This window comes from Panulirus ornatus, chromosome 25 (genome assembly GCF_036320965.1).
Source record: "Panulirus ornatus isolate Po-2019 chromosome 25, ASM3632096v1, whole genome shotgun sequence".
NCBI classification, from domain to species: Eukaryota; Metazoa; Arthropoda; class Malacostraca; order Decapoda; family Palinuridae; genus Panulirus; species Panulirus ornatus.
The window spans coordinates 8583670-8603538 of NC_092248.1; the positions used below are offsets into that span (position 1 = coordinate 8583670).

At 38.4% G+C, this 19869-nt stretch overlaps 1 protein-coding gene across 6 annotated transcripts in view; it reads right to left on the minus strand.

Annotated features, from left to right (window-relative positions):
- The window catches only part of Sara (Smad anchor for receptor activation), a 76197-nt gene that overhangs the window by 22855 nt on the left and 33473 nt on the right, over positions 1-19869 (minus strand). For 4 of the 6 annotated variants that reach the window (XM_071677493.1, XM_071677491.1, XM_071677488.1 and 1 more), the window contains 2 exons: positions 14433-14549; positions 7085-7204 (listed from right to left, as the gene is read on the minus strand). In XM_071677493.1, the coding sequence (XP_071533594.1) occupies positions 7085-7204; positions 14433-14549 (237 nt within the window). The remainder of the gene's footprint in view (positions 1-7084; positions 7205-14432; positions 14550-19869) is intronic. The other 2 variants (XM_071677490.1, XM_071677494.1) reach the window with 1 other exon arrangement.

Here is a 19869-nt window from a genome sequence, read left to right on the forward strand (position 1 = left end):
CTCGATAAAAACCTTTCACTGCTTCTAACAACTTGCCTCCCACACCATATATTCTTAATACCTTCCACAGAGCATCTCTATCAACTCTATCATATGCCTTCTCCAGATCCATAAATGCTACATACAAATCCATTTGCTTTTCTAAGTATTTCTCACATACATTCTTCAAAGCAAACACCTGATCCACACATCCTCTACCACTTCTGAAACCACACTGCTCTTCCCCAATCTGATGCTCTGTACATGCCTTCACCCTCTCAATCAATACCCTCCCATATAATTTACCAGGAATACTCAACAAACTTCTTTCTTTCTTTCATACTATTCGCCATTTCCCGCATCAGCGAGGTAGCGTTAAGAACAGAGGACTGGGCCTGTGAGGAAACATCCTCATCCAGCCCCCTTCTCTGTTCCTTCCTTTGGAAAAAAAAAAAGAGGGGAGGATTTCCAGCCCCCCGCTCAACAAACTTATACCTCTGTAATTTGAGCACTCACTCTTATCCCCTTTGCCTTTGTACAATGGCACTATGCACGCATTCCGCCAATCCTCAGGCACCTCACCATGAGCCATACATACATTAAATAACCTTACCAACCAGTCAACAATCCAGTCACCCCCTTTTTTAATAAATTCCACTGCAATACCATCCAAACCTGCTGCCTTGCCGGCTTTCATCTTCCGCAAAGCTTTTACTACCTCTTCTCTGCTTACCAAATCATTTTCCCTAACCCTCTCACTTTGCACACCACCTCGACCAAAACACCCTATATCTGCCACTCTATCATCAAACATATTCAACAAACCTTCAAAATACTCACTCCATCTCCTTCTCACATCACCACTACTTGTTATCACCTCCCCATTTGCGCCCTTCACTGAAGTTCCCATTTGCTCCCTTGTCTTACGCACTTTATTTACCTCCTTCCAGAACATCTTTTTATTCTCCCTAAAATTTAATGATACTCTCTCACCCCAACTCTCATTTGCCCTTTTTTTCACCTCTTGCACCTTTCTCTTGACCTCCTGTCTCTTTCTTTTATACATCTCCCACTCAATTGCATTTTTTCCCTGCAAAAATCGTCCAAATGCCTCTCTCTTCTCTTTCACTAATACTCTTACTTCTTCATCCCACCACTCACTACCCTTTCTAATCAACCCATCTCCCACTCTTCTCATGCCACAAGCATCTTTTGCGCAATCCATCACTGATTCCCTAAATACATCCCATTCCTCCCCCACTCCCCTTACTTCCATTGTTCTCACCTTTTTCCATTCTGTACTCAGTCTCTCCTGGTACTTCCTCACACAAGTCTCCTTCCCAAGCTCACTCACTCTCACCACCCTCTTCACCCCAACATTCACTCTTCTTTTTTGAAAACCCATACAAATCTTCACCTTAGCCTCCACAAGATAATGATCAGACATCCCTCCAGTTGCACCTCTCAGCACATTAACATCCAAAAGTCTCTCTTTCGCGCGCCTGTCAATTAACACGTAATCCAATAACGCTCTCTGGCCATCTCTCCTACTTACATAAGTATACTTATGTATATCTGACTTTTTAAACCAGGTATTCCCAATCATCAGTCCTTTTTCAGCACATAAATCTACAAGCTCTTCACCATTTTCATTTACAACACTGAACACCCCATGTATACCAATTATTCCCTCAACTGCCACATTACTCACCTTTGCATTCAAATCACCCATCACTATAACCCGGTCTCGTGCATCAAAACCACTAACACACTCATTCAGCTGCTCCCAAAACACTTGCCTCTCATGATCTTTCTTCTCATGCCCAGGTGCATATGCACCAATAATCACCCATCTCTCTCCATCAACTTTCAGTTTTACCCATATTAATCGAGAATTTACTTTCTTACATTCTATCACATACTCCCACAACTCCTGTTTCAGGAGTATTGCTATTTATTGATCCTATGCCTCTTTTTATAATCTCTTTCTGCTAAGTCCAAAACGCACTCTTCTGTTTGGAGCAAAACAAGATGCATGGACTAGATGGTATTCCTTCATAAGTTTTGAATAAGTGTTATTCTGACTTTATGCTTGTGGTTGCTTGACTGTTTTACCTTTGCTTCAAAACCTTTTTTTTTCATTTCAGTATCATACACTGATACAGCTTCACCCAAAACTAGGTGACTATTCTACACCCTCCTACAATCATCCATTACCTGTGACTTCCAAGATTTATCATTTTCATATGTGTTTGCTATTTCCCGTATCAACAAAGTAGTGCCAGGAACAGACAAAGAAATGGCCTAATTTACTCACATTGACATTCTTTTAAAAATTCACTGAAAATGACCAAACTCAGGGCATACTAAAGATACAGCATAGCCACAGTGGATGGGTCAACATTCAATCTCCTAAAAAGATTCTTTTTATACTTGATCATCATTTCCCACATTAGCAAGGTAGCATCAGGAATTTGACAAGGCTCACATCCATTCTCTAGCTGCCATTTGTAATGCATCAAAACCACAGCTCGCTATCCACATCCAGGGCCTGCAGGCCTTTCCATGGTTTAACCTGGATGCTTTACATGCCCTGGTTCAGTCAGTAGCCAGCACAGTGGCCTTAATACATCACATTGTTCCAATTCACTCTATCCCTTGCATGCATTTCACCCTCTTGCGTGTTTGGGTCCCAGTCTCTAAAAATCTTTTCACTCCATCCTTCCATCTCCAACTTAGTCTACCTTGTTCTCCTTGCTTCCTCCACTTCTGACACATATATCCTCTTTGTCAAACTTTCCTTACTCATTCTACCCCTATGTCCAGACTATCTCAGCACATCCTCTTCGACCCTCTCAACCACACTCCCTCTCACCCTTTCATTTCTTACTCAATCAAACCAATCACATATTGTCCTCAAACATTTCATTTCCAACATATCCACCCTCCTCCACACAGCCTTATTGACAGAATATACCTCACATCCATATAATATTGTTGGGATACTATAATATCAAACATACCCACTTTTGCCCTCCCAGATAACAATCTATCTCTCTACACATTCTTCAGTGCTCCTAGAACCTTCACCCCTCAACCACCTAGGACTTACTTCCACTTCTATGGTTCCATTTGCTGCCATGTCCACTCCCTGGTATCCAAAACACTTCATTTTCTTCAAGTTTTCTCCATTCAAACTCCAACCCCAACTAATCTGTTCCACAACCCTACTACTACACCTAATAACCTTGATTTTATTCACATTCACTTCTCAACTTCCTTCACTCTAAGATCCATATGTTTTTTGCCCTCCCAGATAACAATATATAATTCTACACATTCTTCAGTGCTCCTAGAACCTTCGCCCCCATCAACCACCTAAGACTTACTTCTGCTTCCATGGTTCCATTTGCTGCCATGTCCACTCCCTGGTATCCAAGATACTTCACTCTCTCCAAGTTTTCTCCATTCAAACTCCAACCCTAACTAATCTGTTCCACAACCCTACTACACCTAATGACCTTACTTTTATTAACAAACCTTGCTTTTATTCACATTTACTTCTCAATTAGTGATGGGTGATTTGAATGCAAAGGTGAGTAATGTGGCAGTTGAGGGAATAATTGGTATGCATGGGGTGTTCAGTGTTGTAAATGGAAATGGTGAAGAGCTTGTAGATTTATGTGCTGAAAAAGGATTGATGATTGGGAATACCTGGTTTAAAAAGCGAGATATACATAAGTATACTTATGTAAGTAGGAGAGATGGCCAGAGAGCGTTATTGGATTACGTGTTAATTGACAGGCGTGCGAAAGAGAGACTTTTGGATGTCAATGTGCTGAGAGGTGCAACTGGAGGGATGTCTGATCATTATCTTGTGGAGGCTAAGGTGAAGATTAGTATGGGTTTTCAGAAAAAAAGAGTGAATGTTGGGGTGAAGAAGGTGGTGAGAGTAAGTGAGCTTGGGAAGGAGACCTGTGTGAAGAAGTATCAGGAGAGACTGTGTACAAAATGGAAAAAGGTGAGAACAATGGAAGTAAGGGGAGTGGGGGAGGAATGGGATGTATTTAGGGAATCAGTGATGGATTGCGCAAAAGATGCTTGTGGCATGAGAAGAGTGGGAGGTGGGCTGTTTAGAAAGGGTAGTGAGTGGTGGGATGAAGAAGTAAGAGTATTAGTGAAAGAGAAGAGAGAGGCATTTGGACGATTTTTGCAGGGAAAAAATGCAATTGAGTGGGAGAAGTATAAAAGAAAGAGACAGGAGGTCAAGAGAAAGGTGCAAGAGGTGAAAAAAAGGGCAAATGAGAGTTGGGGTGAGAGACTATCAGTAAATTTTAGGGAGAATAAAAAGATGTTCTGGAAGGAGGTAAATAGGGTGCGTAAGACAAGGGAGCAAATGGGAACTTCAGTGAAGGGCGTAAATGGGGAGGTGATAACAAGTAGTGGTGATGTGAGAAGGAGATGGAATGAGTATTTTGAAGGTCTGTTGAATGTGTCTGATGACAGAGTGGCAGATATAGGGTGTTTGGGTCGAGGTGGTGTGCAAAGTGAGAGGGTTAGGGAAAATGATTTGGTAAACAGAGAAGAGGTAGTAAAAGCTTTGCGGAAGATGAAAGCCGGCAAGGCAGCAGGTTTGGATGGTATTGCAGTGGAATTTATTAAAAAAGGGGGTGACTGTATTGTTGACTGGTTGGTAAGGTTATTTAATGTATGTTTGACTCATGGTGAGGTGCCTGAGGATTGGCGGAATGCGTGCATAGTGCCATTGTACAAAGGCAAAGGGGATAAGAGTGAGTGCTCAAATTACAGAGGTATAAGTTTGTTGAGTATTCCTGGTAAATTATATGGGAGGGTATTGATTGAGAGGGTGAAGGCATGTACAGAGCATCAGATTGGGGAAGAGCAGTGTGGTTTCAGAAGTGGGAGAGGATGTGTGGATCAGGTGTTTGCTTTGAAGAATGTATGTGAGAAATACTTAGAAAAGCAAATGGATTTGTATGTAGCATTTATGGATCTGGAGAAGGCATATGATAGAGTTGATAGAGATGCTCTGTGGAAGGTATTAAGAATATATGGTGTGGGAGGCAAGTTGTTAGAAGCAGTGAAAAGTTTTTATCGAGGATGTAAGGCATGTGTACGTGTAGGAAGAGAGGAAAGTGATTGGTTCTCAGTGAATGTAGGTTTGCGGCAGGGGTGTGTGATGTCTCCATGGTTGTTTAATTTGTTTATGGATGGGGTTGTTAGGGAGGTAAATGCAAGAGTCTTGGAAAGAGGGGCAAGTATGAAGTCTGTTGGGGATGAGAGAGCTTGGGAAGTGAGTCAGTTGTTGTTCGCTGATGATACAGCGCTGGTGGCGGATTCATGTGAGAAACTGCAGAAGCTGGTGACGGAGTTTGGTAAAGTGTGTGGAAGAAGAAAGTTAAGAGTAAATGTGAATAAGAGCAAGGTTATTAGGTACAGTAGGGTTGAGGGTCAAGTCAATTGGGAGGTGAGTTTGAATGGAGAAAAACTGGAGGAAGTGAAGTGTTTTAGATATCTGGGAGTGGATCTGTCAGCGGATGGAACCATGGAAGCGGAAGTGGATCATAGGGTGGGGGAGGGGGCGAAAATTTTGGGAGCCTTGAAAAATGTGTGGAAGTCGAGAACATTATCCCGGAAAGCAAAAATGGGTATGTTTGAAGGAATAGTAGTTCCAACAATGTTGTATGGTTGCGAGGCGTGGGCTATGGATAGAGTTGTGCGCAGGAGGATGGATGTGCTGGAAATGAGATGTTTGAGGACAATGTGTGGTGTGAGGTGGTTTGATCGAGTAAGTAACGTAAGGGTGAGAGAGATGTGTGGAAATAAAAAGAGCGTGGTTGAGAGAGCAGAAGAGGGTGTTTTGAAATGGTTTGGGCACATGGAGAGAATGAGTGAGGAAAGATTGACCAAGAGGATATATGTGTCGGAGGTGGAGGGAACGAGGAGAAGAGGGAGACCAAATTGGAGGTGGAAAGATGGAGTGAAGAGGATTTTGTGTGATCGGGGCCTGAACATGCAGGAGGGTGAAAGGAGGGCAAGGAATAGAGTGAATTGGAGCGATGTGGTATACAGGGGTTGACGTGCTGTCAGTGGATTGAATCAAGGCATGTGAAGCGTCCGGGGTAAACCATGGAAAGCTGTGTAGGTATGTATATTTGCGTGTGTGGACGTGTGTATGTACATGTGTATGGGGAGGGTTGGGCCATTTCTTTCGTCTGTTTCCTTGCGCTACCTCGCAAACGCGGGAGACAGCGACAAAGTATAAAAAAAAAAAAAAAAAAAAAAAAAAAAAAAACTTCTCAATTTCCTTCACTCCAAGATCCATATGTTTAAGTCCCTCAATGACTCATTCATACACATATCAAAGAGCCATGTTGATGTCTCATACTCTTGATGTAGATCCAACTTTACCTACAATCATGCACACTCCTTCCTCTCTACATCCAACCATACCATATTCTCCTGGTAAAAACTTCATGCTGCATTTTGTAGCTCTCCTCCGAAACCATTTACTTTTATTAAATTTTTCACAAAGTATCTCTCTTAATCCTATCATACGTTTTCTCCAGGTCCATAAATGCCACATACAAACCTCTCTCTCTCTCCAAGCATTCCTCAAATATTCTTTGAAGTAAACATCCAGTCCACAGATTCTATGACACTCCTGAGGTCACAATGCTTCTTCCCTGTCAGATGCTCTGTGATTGCCAGCACTCTTTAATTCATTTATTAAGTACCAGTATACAGCATATATATTCAGAGATATACAAAAATGAAAAATAAAAATTCATGATGAAATAACAAATAACAATGCTATCTTTTGCTATTCAACTGTACTTAAATTCATATATAAAAACTACGGCTTAGTCATCTGTTCTGGACAGTACCTTGCTCTCACAGAAAACACTGAACAAGTATGACGTAAAGAGAAAGAGTACAACAATATGTATATATAATGTATTCAAAACTTAACAACTTCAATATAATATACAAAAAATATCTGCTTCTCTATGACTACAACATGACTTTGCCCTTTCAATGTGATCCTCAAACAATAAGGTTATTCACAAACCTTTCTACTTACATTTAACCATTTTGACTAGGACGGTAAGGTTCTTGTGGACAGCAAAGACAACTGGTGGTCCATCCCCTCTCATTTGTTGCTCTAGTTTCCCACTATCTGGGTTGTCCTCAAACACATATTCTGCAACATAAAATGCAATTATACTGGAATTAAAGGGCAATTCAGATTACATTAAAACAGTTAACACTACAATCTGTACAGCTAACAAAGGAGGAAGAAAATATCATTGATCAAATATCAGACATAATTTCACCTATAAAACAAACAAGGCTGTTCATAATACTACTCTAAAACTTGAAAACTTTAGGCATAATTCTGAAAAAAGAATTCATCCAAAAAGCAAACTGTATGAATAGAATGATCCTTCAATTAGTCTGATTACCAGATTTTCACACTCTTGTCTCCAACAACCAACTTTGGTCTCAAATTCATCTTGATCAATTTCTTACATAGGAATACAATGAAATTCAAAAAGAAACAGACCATTAGGTCCTTCTCAGGCTGTCAGTGGTAGTGAAAGACATCAGAAACTCAGAAATTCATGTGGTAAGAGTAGAAAAGCATACAGATGTTATAAAAGGAAAATCCTGCATGTTTTTCCTGTTACTAAGGAGGCACAAACAATGATAGTCATGGACTTAAAGCAACCCTTTAACCTCTCCAACCAAGGTTATGTGTGCTCAGCACAAGTGAATGCACCCATACTATCATGGGTTGCCTCTTTCAGTCCTCATTTGAATTCAAAGGGGCACTTTTTAAGCCTGGAGACATGCCTTATTTCATAAGCAGCTGTGTGTGAAATGTGGGGTTATATGTGAATACAAGCTAGGTTACTAGGTTTAACAAAAATGACAGAAAAGTTCTTCTGTATGCTAACTTGAATGGAGAGAACTTGGAGGAAAAGGAGTGTTTTAGATATCTGAGAGTGGATATGACAGTGAATGGAACCATGGAAGGTGAAATGAGCCAGAGGGTGGGTGAGGAAAGGGCAAAGGTTCAGGGCACACTGAGGAATTTATGGAAAGAAAGGTCAGTTTTTAAAAGCAAAGATGGGGATGTGGGCACAAGGTATGGGCTAACAACAAAAATGTAATGTGGGCAGATGCGTTAGAAATCAAATTAATGAGAACGTTATGTGGTGTGAGTAAGGTTGACTGAATAAGAATTGATTGGGTAAAAGAGAAGTTTGGTAGTGATAGGAGCATGTATGAGAACTGAGGAAGGCATTCTGAAACGATTTAGACATATGGAGAGGATGAGGAAAAAAAGGAGGACTAAGAGGGAATACATGTCAGAAGTGGAGGGAACAAGGAAAAGAGGTACAACAACATTATGGAAGGAAGAAGTAAAAGATGCTTAGAAGCTTAATGATCTGAACATGAAGGAGGGTGTGAAACATGTAAAGGATATAGCATACTGGAGTACTGTGGTATGCAGGGAACACCATGCTGTCAATGGGTTGAACTAGAACATATGAAGTGGTCAGGGGAACCATGGGAAGGTCTGTGGGGCCTGGTTGGATGAGAGTGAATGAGACCATTTTTTTTTCATCTTTTCTGGCAATAACTTGCTAATGCAGGAAACAGCAAACAAGTATGAAAAAGTTACAATGTTCACCTGTATCAGGTCATAACACTAGTAAAACATCACCTTTGGCAAGGCTGCAACACACAATGTGTTCCATGTTAAATTCTACTATAAAGTATGAGCACTTAATTATCTCAGATGCCATTCAAATTACAGCACCAGGAAAAATTAGATACAGTGAGTTTGAAAACACTACTGATACACCATAATCTTAAAAAACCAACAACTGTATCAAAAATTGCTTGGCTAAGTGTCAAATCTTTAGCTTAAACACTAAACCTGGAGCAGTAAGAAAACCAAAAATATGTTGAAAATGGTGGAAATGGTTACAACCATAGATGAAGAGCATGACAAGATTTTCTGATTGGTATAAACAACAAAGAGTTACTGGAGCAAGTATCTCTGGCATTAAGAGTCATATACAGTATTTGTCACATGTCTTCTAAAACACTAAGTAAATATCTCCAAGACTATGTAGGTTGGCTGCATGAATTTAGGAAAATGCAAAACACTTTCCACAGAAAATTGTTTGAAGACAGTTTTAGTATGAAAGTAAAATGTAGATGTAGAAGTACCTTTTATGGCCAGGCTTTTTCTGAATTGTATTCTGAATTGTGTTCCTTATCGTAAGATTTCAATAAAATGCTACTGAAAATTGGCTTTTATGGTAGGCATTACATGACATGGGATTCATAGGCTGCAATAAAGGTCTTCCACAATGAAAGTCTGCAATAAGAGACTTTGTTTTTCTATACACCATTACAAATGCAAACCTTATGATTTAATGTACTGTTGTTGGCTCTAGTAAGAAAATTACAGCAATCCAGAAAATCTTGGGCTGCCTTACACTTTCATGGGAAGTTAGCAAACAGATCTTAATTCAGCATAGTGTTTTCAAGAACTAATGATTTGTCCCTTCAGTTTGAGATTTCCAAGTTTATCGAACATGCATAACCAGAAAAGATGAGAAAGTAATCCTTGATAACACATCTGACCATTCTGCAAAAGATAAGTTATGTAACTCCCTCAACTAACGATTTCTTGATTGAGTCTGTCAATGTCAATTTCCAACAATTCTTAATTATTTTCAGTTAAGCATATGTTACTCATACATCCTGAAATGGATGAGCTCATGAAATGCATTTAAATGGTTCTACACACTGCTAAATCCACTCCCAGATATCTAAAACAATTTCACTTCCTCCAGTTTTTCTCCATTCGAACTTACCTCCCAATTGAATTGACCCTCCACCCTACTAAACCTAATAACCTTGCTCTTATTCACATTCACTCTCAGCTTTCTGCTTTCACACACTTTACCAAACTCAGTCACCAGCTTCTGCATTTTCTCACCCAAATCAGCCAACAGTGCTCTATCATCAGTGAACAACAATTGACTCACTTCCCAAGCTCTCTCATCCACAACAGACTGCATACTTGCCCCTCTCTCCAAAACTCTTTCATTCACCTCCCTAACAACCCCACCCATAAATAAATTAAACAACCATGGAGACATCACACACCCCTGCCGCAAACCTACATTCACTGGGAACCAATCACTTTCCTCTCTTCCTACTTGTACACATGCCTTACAGCCTTGATAAAAACTTTTCACTGCTTCTAGCAACTTACCTCCCACACCATATACACTTAATACCTTCCACAGAGCATCTCTATCAACTCCATCATATGCCTTCTCCAGATACATAAATGCTACATATAAATCCATCTGTTTTTCTAAGTATTTCTCACATACATTCTTCAAAGCAAACACCTGATCCACACATCTTTTACCACTTCTGAAACCACACTGCTCTTCCCCAATCTGATGCTCTGTACATGCCTTCACCCTCTCAATCAATACCCTTCCATATAACTTCCCAGGAATACTCAACAAACTTATACCTCTGTAATTTGAAAACTCACCTTTATTCCCTTTGCCTTTGTACAATGGCACTATGCATGCATTCTGCCAACCCTCAGGCACTTCACCATGAACCATACATACAATGAATGTCCTCACCAATCAGTCAACAACACATTCACACCCCTTTTTAATAAATTCCACAGCAAGACTATCCAATCCCGCTGCCTTGCCAGCTTTCATCTTCTGCAAAGATTTCACTACATCTTCTCTGTTTATCAAACCATTCTCCCTGACCCCTCTCACTTCGCACACCACCTCAACCAAAACATCTTATATCTGCCACTCTATCATTAAACACATTCAACAAACCTTCAAAATACTCACTCCATCTTCTTCTCACTTCACCACTACTTGTTATCACCTCCCCATTAGCCCCTTCACCAATGTTCCTATTTGTTCTCTTGTCTTACGCACTTTATTTACCTCCTTCAAAAACATCTTTTTATTCTCCCTAAAATTTAACGATACTCTCTCACTCATATATATATATATATATATCCCTGGGGATAGGGGAGAAAGAATACTTCCCACGTATTCCCTGCGTGTCGTAAAAGGCGACTAAAAGGGGAGGGAGCGGGGGGGCTGGAAATCCTCCCCTCATTTTTTTTTTTTTTCCCAAAAGAAGGAGCAGAGAATGGGGCCAGGTGGGGATATTCCCTCACAGGCCCAGTCCTCTGTTCTTAGTGCTACCTTGCTAATGCGGGAAATGGTGAATAGTTTGAAAGAAAGAAAGAAAGATATATATATATATATATATATATATATATATATATATATATATACACACACATACTTCATACTTGACCACCGTTTCCTGCTTCAGCAAGTTAGAGTCAGGAAACAGATGAAGAAAGATACATCTCTCACACACACACACATATACACTTATACGCACCTACATGTTCATATAAATACATATACATGATTTCTACACAAGATCAATTGCAGTTAAAAATGAGTAAAAAAAAACACAAATAGAAACTGATTATCTTTTGGAAATCTACAGACCTAACCCAAGATCTAGATAGTCAACAGTTGCTACAGTGGATATCAGTTCAATTGAACTGCCTGAGCTGGGCATTCCAGTGAACCAGAACCTTCACCAACATCCTCTACTCCTCGGACCTATTGCCCCATTCAGTGAGTTAATAGGACTTCTGAGTTCCTAACGACTTCATGGACCATGAGTTTTGATTACAATCACATTTTGCATGTGACTGTACAACTGAATCAATATTAGTATCATGTCATCAACAACATAAGAGCTCCTCTGAGATGCAGACTATCATCCTTCAATACGTCTTTCTCATAAGTTGCAATATTATATTCACAATTTTAAACTGCACTGTTGTATAAGAACTTTCAAGTAACAATAGTTTGATATCAAAGCTATTTACTTAATTTACTAATACATATGGCACACAAGACAGACACAATATCAACAGTAAAAGGGCAAAAAATCTTTCATGAGGAACAAAATATTGCAGAAGGAAAGGCTGCTAAAAATGGAAAGGAAATATGTCAGGAGAGGCACTCTATGTCTCAAAGTTTATTTACAGTGAAGCATATGTTACTCAAACATACCGAAATGGATAGGAGATCATGAAATGAATCTGAATGATCAAAAAGAGGATAAAAGCATAATAATGAAAGATCACTTGGACTTAATGAGATCTCCCAATATGTATATAAGCAGTTTCCAGAAAATTTTGCCAAGTCACTTACAATGTTTAAAAACTGATAGTACAAAGATCAGCACCAAAGAAGAGAAGAGTGCAAATGTGCTTAATTCATTTTTAGCAATAAGGAAATTGCAGTGAAAGTGACAAATATTGTCTGTAAAATGCTGTACAAATTTCTAAGAAAATAAATAACTGATGATTTTCAAGGGAAAACTATTTTGGTGGGAGTCAGCACAGGTTCAAAAGAAAAAGGTCATATATGCAAAACTTGATAGATTGCTATGACGAAATGACCAGAATGAAAAAAAGATGTATGCATGGACTGTGTTACTGGACTGCCAGACAGCATTTGATGCAGTCCCACAAGAGGAATCTGAATTACCTGAATGGGAAGGAACAAAGAACAAGCCTTAAAGAAGCCTTCTTAAAATCAGTGGTAATGACAAATGGCATCCCACAGGGCTCAAGACTTGAGACCAATGTTATTCTTAGTTCACGCAAGGGACTTGTCAGAGAGACTTCAGCTATGTTTGAATATGTATGTAAAAGATGCTAATGTCATGAGACATAAGGAAGCACCATGACTTACATAACACAAAAAGATTTAGATAAGCTCCATCTCTGATCAGATTCAAGGTTAACTGTAATGCAAAGTGATAAAGGTGGGACACAATGACAGGAAACATAGTCATGATTGTAATCTCGACACAGATGAATTATCAGAATATGTAACTGAAAGGGTCTTTCAGGGAGGATATTACTTTGTAAATGACTAGCCAAAAAGACTTCAGTCATACCAGAATATGTTTGTAAATGATCCTGAATTCATAAGAGGTGAAAGTAAGGGATGGCCAGATTTTCTTTTATTACAAAACAACTTAAGCTCTATCTTTGGTTATGTTTAAGGTAAATGAAGTTAACTAATGTAATTAAAGAGTGATGGAGATAGGACACTGTGAAAGGAAGAGCTTTGTTTTAATCTTTCAAGAAATAAATAACAAAACTCAATATACATTAAGTACAGATCAAATGGAGATAACATTATCTCCCTGCCTATCATCTGAACATCAAATTTGGAATTCTGTTAAAAAGACATTTCATCTGTTAATATCAATGTTCCATTATGTATATGCTAAGAACATATCAAAAATAAATATATACAGCACGTAACTGACCAAATTTAAAGTATGTTACCAGTCTGGTCTCTCTATCTGAACAAGCATACAGATCATATACAGTGCAAAATGGAATGAAAAAATTGTATCTGAAACTAAGGATCTGCTTGGGGCCTGAGTTAAATGGAGAGGATAGTGTCAATGAATTTTCCCATGCTGAGAGAGGGGAGTATGAGAGGAAATATGAAGCTTTTGAATCAATTTGGCAATATTAACTGCGAGCCCTCTGTCAAAATTAACAAAGATCGAGAAGATATAGCAAGAAATTAAGAAAGAAACAATGTCGCAAAGAAGTGAAGTACCTATAAAATGACAGATGGAATAAAAAAATGACTGCAGTATTCCCTTTTCATACATTGTAAGTTAACAATTACTCAAAGGTGACTAAACAATCAAGTCATTTGCTCACTTACTCTGTGCATATGGGCATGCTTCTGAGGGTGACCCTGTACTCATGTACTCTATCACCTATGAGTAGGCATGCATACCTTAAGTCTGTTTCGGCAAATGTATTAGCATGCCTGCATGTGTATTTGAACTGATATAAAAGTTTCAAGTACCTAACATCACATTAACTTAATGTTACAAAAGCAACTTAAGCATTTATACAAACAATACCTAAGCCACACAGTTCAACTTCATAGACAGAATTTCACCTCACAGAATGATGATAAATGGGTATATCTATCATTTTCAAAGTATTAGGTATATGAAGGTACATTAAAGAACCAAAGCGTAGAAACACAAAGGGTTGTTAAAATAAAAAATAAAACAATCACAATACAGCACATCCATGATATATCCATGTAGGTTGGCATGCAAACACACTGGAATATATCAAAAATAAACAAAATGCTAAAAAGCCTAATGCAGAACTGAATTACTAAAGCATTTGGAATCTAACAGAAAGCCTTCTAATCCCTTTAAATTTTAATGATGATAAACATGCACAAGACCAAGTAGAGGGGCCCACCCACCTCCAGTGGTAGGGGCCTGCACCACCACAGGGGGAAGGCCAGCCCCGGGGGGGATGAGGCAGCGGTCGGGGGGGAGGGAGCGAAGTAAGCCACCCGGACCACCACCAACACCGCCGCCTGCAATACACCTCAGTTACTGTACCATTAAGGGTTTCATTATCAAGCAAGACTGTAGAGCGAATTTCAGAATTTCCCAAACTACCCAGGGTGCATCTGTGAAAGTGAGCTAAGTTAAAGTCCTTTACCTTGCTTTACAGATAGTCCTAAAAATACCCATCATTTTGGGTGCTTTATTTCTACAAGAATCTAGTACTGCTAGAGTGCTTATGGGAGTTTCTGAAACAGCAGACTACAGTACTAAATGCTAGCAGCTGTAAATACAACAAAAGTAATAAAAATCATCATAAAAGCATTATGAAATCTAAATAAATAATTTCCTCCTTAAGTAAAGAATTAACAGAATCCTCAGCAGACAGCAAACTTGTAAAAGATTTTATCTAAAAAGAAACAAAAAAAAAGTTAGTGCTTAAAGGATCTGCCGTCTTATTAGACAGTATAAGCTGAATGTAGGATTTTAAAAAGCATTTCTTAATCTAAATTTAGTCTTTTAATGACTGTAATGCTTATGTAATCAGGTTACATTACAGTAGGCAGGTCTCAAGCAAAAAGAACTTCGGGCATCAAAAGAACTGTGATTAATTTATATCTATATCAATGTCTTTCCTAAATTTTTTTTCGTACTTGTTCACCATTTCTTGTGTTAGTGAGTGGCTCCAAGAACAGATGATGAAATGGCCTTATATGCTCACTTTCACCCCCTAACAGTCACAGTACACCAAAATAACAGTCCCCTATCAACAACCAGGTACCACAGACCTTTCTGTGATTTCCAATGACCACTTTCACACACCTTAGTTCAGCCTATCAAGAGAACATTGCCCCCTGTATTAAATATTGCTCCACTTCACTCTATTCCACGCATGCCTTATACCCTTTATAAACATTAAGGTCCAAAGCACTCAAAACCTTTATGCTTCATCCTTCCATCTCCAATTCTGTCAATCATTTTTTCTTGTTCCCTCGACTCCTGAATCATATGCCCTTTCTGTCAGCTTCTCGTTCATTTGCTCCATGTGTCCTTACTATTTCAGCACACCCTCTTTGGCTATTTCCAGCATACTCTTCTTATTACCACAACTCTCTCTCACACTATCATTTCTCACTCATTCATCTCTACACACACTGAGAGGGAGCCTGACTCTCATGGTAGCCCGGTGGGATAACAAGCCCAACTCATTAAGGCCCAGTTCTTAGGTCCCTCACCACTGGTGGGCTGCCCTAGAGCATAAGGAACGCAGCTCTTGAGCTGCAGGGAGGTTTAAACTCAAACAACAAATCCTCACACTATATATTGTCCTCAAACATTTCATTTCCAACATATTCATGTTCTTTTATACATTCTCATCTACAGTCCATGCCTCACATCCATACAACACTGTTGGTACTATTATACCTTCAAACATGCCCATCTTTCCACTCTCCTCTTTCCATACATTCCGTAATACTCCTAAGACTTTTGCCCTCTCACCCACCTTATGACCCACTTCAACTCCAATGCTTCTATTTGCTGCTACAACACAGTAATTTGCATTATCTATCTCTTCCAAATAACAAGAATATCCACTAACAAGTTCCTCCATGATGAATCTATCATTAATTCACAATCTCTCCCTTAATATCATCTTCAGTCTTCTTTTGTACCTATTTCCCCATCCTAAGTTAAACGAATAAGTCAAATTTTTTATCATACCAGTATCTATATTCTTATGGCCAAAAGCACCTTAAAACTTCATCTCTAGTCTATTATTCACTCATACTATGAATATCTTGATTTCCTTTGCACTTGTTTTTCATTTCGAACTCTAATCAAAAACTTTTCTCACACTGGCAATCTTGACTATATCAATAAAACTAAGTACCTCTCACATATCTATTTGTCATTCATATATTTGGTGTGGATGCACTACACTATTAACTCCAGGAACCATTAACACAACTCAATATTCCTACATTTTCTCAATCATTACTCAACTTTCTAGGACTCTGCAATACACTTAGAGATCTTGCGCAAATTTAATGAGAATGATATGCATCATCTTACCTCCAAAATCTATTCTCTACATGCACATATAATATCCCCCCCAGAAAAAAAATTATGATTTGCCTTAGAATAACTTACTGAATTCCATATTTCCTACTCATCTCAAGCTGAAGAAACAGTTTACCATCTTAATCCTGCAGTTTACAAAACAAAATGCATTACTCAAAATATATTACATCTGCTAATCAAAAGGATCTGCATTACATATGAATATGAGAAAATGAAAAAAAAAAAGAAAAGAAAAGTCGAGGTAACCCGTGCCATGCAAATTTCTGGAATGAAGAATCATATTAACCCTTTTACTAAAGCTGACCCCTTTCCAAACCAAATCAAATATATCCTAGCTCTAGCCAAACTAAACTAACCTACTGCAAGCTACCTACCATGCCCAGGCCTTCATAAACCAACCCAGTGAATTTGGTCATTACATGAGTAAGTATATATACAACTTTCCTATGGAGGAATATATGACAAATCATATACCTTTGATACTGTGCATATTGGCAACTTGTTAGGGCTGAGACCAAGTAACCAGTGTTAGTAAGCTTTTGATACATAATGTTTGCAGTGATTTATAAAGAATAATTGCCAGGGACTAATACAACATCCTTGAAAACAAAGTGACGAAAGGCACCTTAAACATCAAAAATACTACTGTAAATAAAATTCCATACACAATTTTTTGGCAATTATTCTTGGCATTCTAAGAGACCCCCAAATATAGGCATAACATACAACCATAACTAGCATGTCTGGGAGTTTAAAGAGTTCAACTGATGTGTTACACAAAATCAAAGCTGAGAAAACAAAAATAAAAATGTGAACTTTGGAAGTATGCAGAAAAGTGAGACTAGGAATGGTAATGAAGTGGACAGTAAAAGGTAAAAAATTAGTAATGAAAGGGAATGAGAGAACCAACCTCATTCACAGCAGATAGCATTACAAAAAAAAGTATTTTGTGGTTAGGCTTCAATCTTCCTCAGATGTAAACACTTTCTGAAACTAAATGGACACCTAGAAAGGCTGCAGGAGCTCCTTATGAATGCCATCTTCATCTCAAAATTAGTCTGTGAAACCTCTGAAAATAGGTTTACATACTTTCATTATGTCATATCTTTAATAAAGGTAAAAAGCAGTCAGCAAGTGCCAACTATGGAAGTATTACCCCCTGAGTCATGAGAGCAGTACAAAGAGCCAGCATAACAATGGCCATCACATTTGCCTCCTTGATCCAACTGCCTTCTTTCCTTTCTGCCACATATATACAAGTGTTGCTGCAACTCAGTCTACAAAATCAAAGTTCCTCTCCAGCTCCCACATAAAACATCACAACATGTAATTCAAATTATCTTTTTATCTTACATCATACATAGCCTTGTTCATATCATTGTTCAGTTCCAAATATTCCTCTAAACCAACATTCTCATCAACTAAAAATTCAAAAACCCTGTTACAGATTTATATTTACTTGCAAAACAGACAACCTATACATGGGCCAATGGGCTCCTTGCTGTCTGTCTTTCTTATGCACTTTCATGTACACTTTCTGTCTCTCCCATTTCATGTTACTTATACATTCTCTCTAATACAAAAGAAATATAAAGGACATCAAACAGCTGAGGACCACTGGATCCTTTTGAGATTGCTTGAGATAATGCAGGGGATACAAAAAGAAAAAAATTGGAGAATTAGTGTAGTAAGAGGGGAAAAGTATGTAGATGATTTAAAAAGAAATACCTGTAAATTTTACATGTAACCAAGGAGTAGACATAAAGTCCGTCATGGGTTAAGGTGAAGTCTTCATTAAGTCTATTCTTAAACTTAACTATGGTAATGCTTTTAACTATTCTATATGTAAAAATCATTCCACAGATTACCATGTCCGCATGCCATGCTCCCAATCATGTCAGTTCTCTGCTAGCAATCAAAGAGTAAGGACGCATCCTTTACCACTAGTATATTTGTACATTTCTGCCACTTGAAACAGTCACCACTATGCCTAAGTATCCAGCATGTACTCCTACTACAAGTGTGCCTGTTCAAGACACTGAATAAACATGAGAATGGGTCTTGCACTTCAGCAGTTGCTTGCCAGTAAGGCATCAATGAAAGTAGCATTTGCACCAAAAAGAATAAAAGCAAATCCATCAGGAAAGCCTTCTCTCAGCCATCTATTGATGGAAATACATCTCTGGTTGCCAACATAAGTGAAGATGGAGGGAGCTCTTCCATTCAATCCTTTCACATAAAAAAGTGTCCTTCCTACCCTATAAATTTGGGAATTTTAAGGTTATAATGCGTCTTCCTTCTTAAAATATCTATGAGTATGCCCAACTGTTTAATTACAAGAATAAGTATCAAGTAATCAGCTAACACATTCAGCTAAACAGCCATGCTCAACAACTAGCTATTTGTTTGCTACAAAATATGCATTATTTTTTAGCTGCTTTATAAGACCTTACATGAAATTTGTTGCTATTTTCGCTAACAAATTGCACATAGATCATTTTCAATCACGAAAACCTAACTTGTTTAAGGACTTGAATGTTGTATTTTAGAAAAATATTACTTGACTTGTGGAACGAATTACTAGAGGAGAGACATGAGGGTGCATGCATTGGCCTACCAATCAGCCAGGCAAGCGATTCCTTATCAGTCTTCTTGGTTTCTTAAGCCTAACTTTTAGTGCTTATGGGAAAAAGAAAATGAAAAATATTAACTATTTGAATATTACATTTTACTCCACCAACAGCACATGGTTAACAATTCATGAAATTCAATACAGTTGTTAAAGAAAGAAAAGTATATGGTTTTATATCTTATAATCCAAACTTATCTTGCTCATCAAATCCTCCCTATCATCCAATCTCTCCAAACCAGCTAATGAGATGAAAATAACTAGCTATAGCACTTTATGCTAACATAAATGCTCAATACACAGCACAGAATGCTTGTCACCACCTCCTTACTCGTCACCATCCACCTCACACAGCTCCTGATACAAGTACTGGCCAAATTCACATACAAAAACAATACATGGCATTGCTAGTATTCGGTAGGTTCTAGACTAATCTATATATCAAAAATGAATTACATAAGAATACAATATTAAGGAAAATACCGTAACATAAACATGGATAGTACAGTTCAGAATGTTTCTAGTTCAAGTAGGCCAGTGGACAGTTGTCTCATGGTTAAAAAAAAATCTTACTCAGTGAATGATACAGTAAACTGTATTCTTTATATATGGAAAGGTCTGCTGGGCCTGGATGTGGA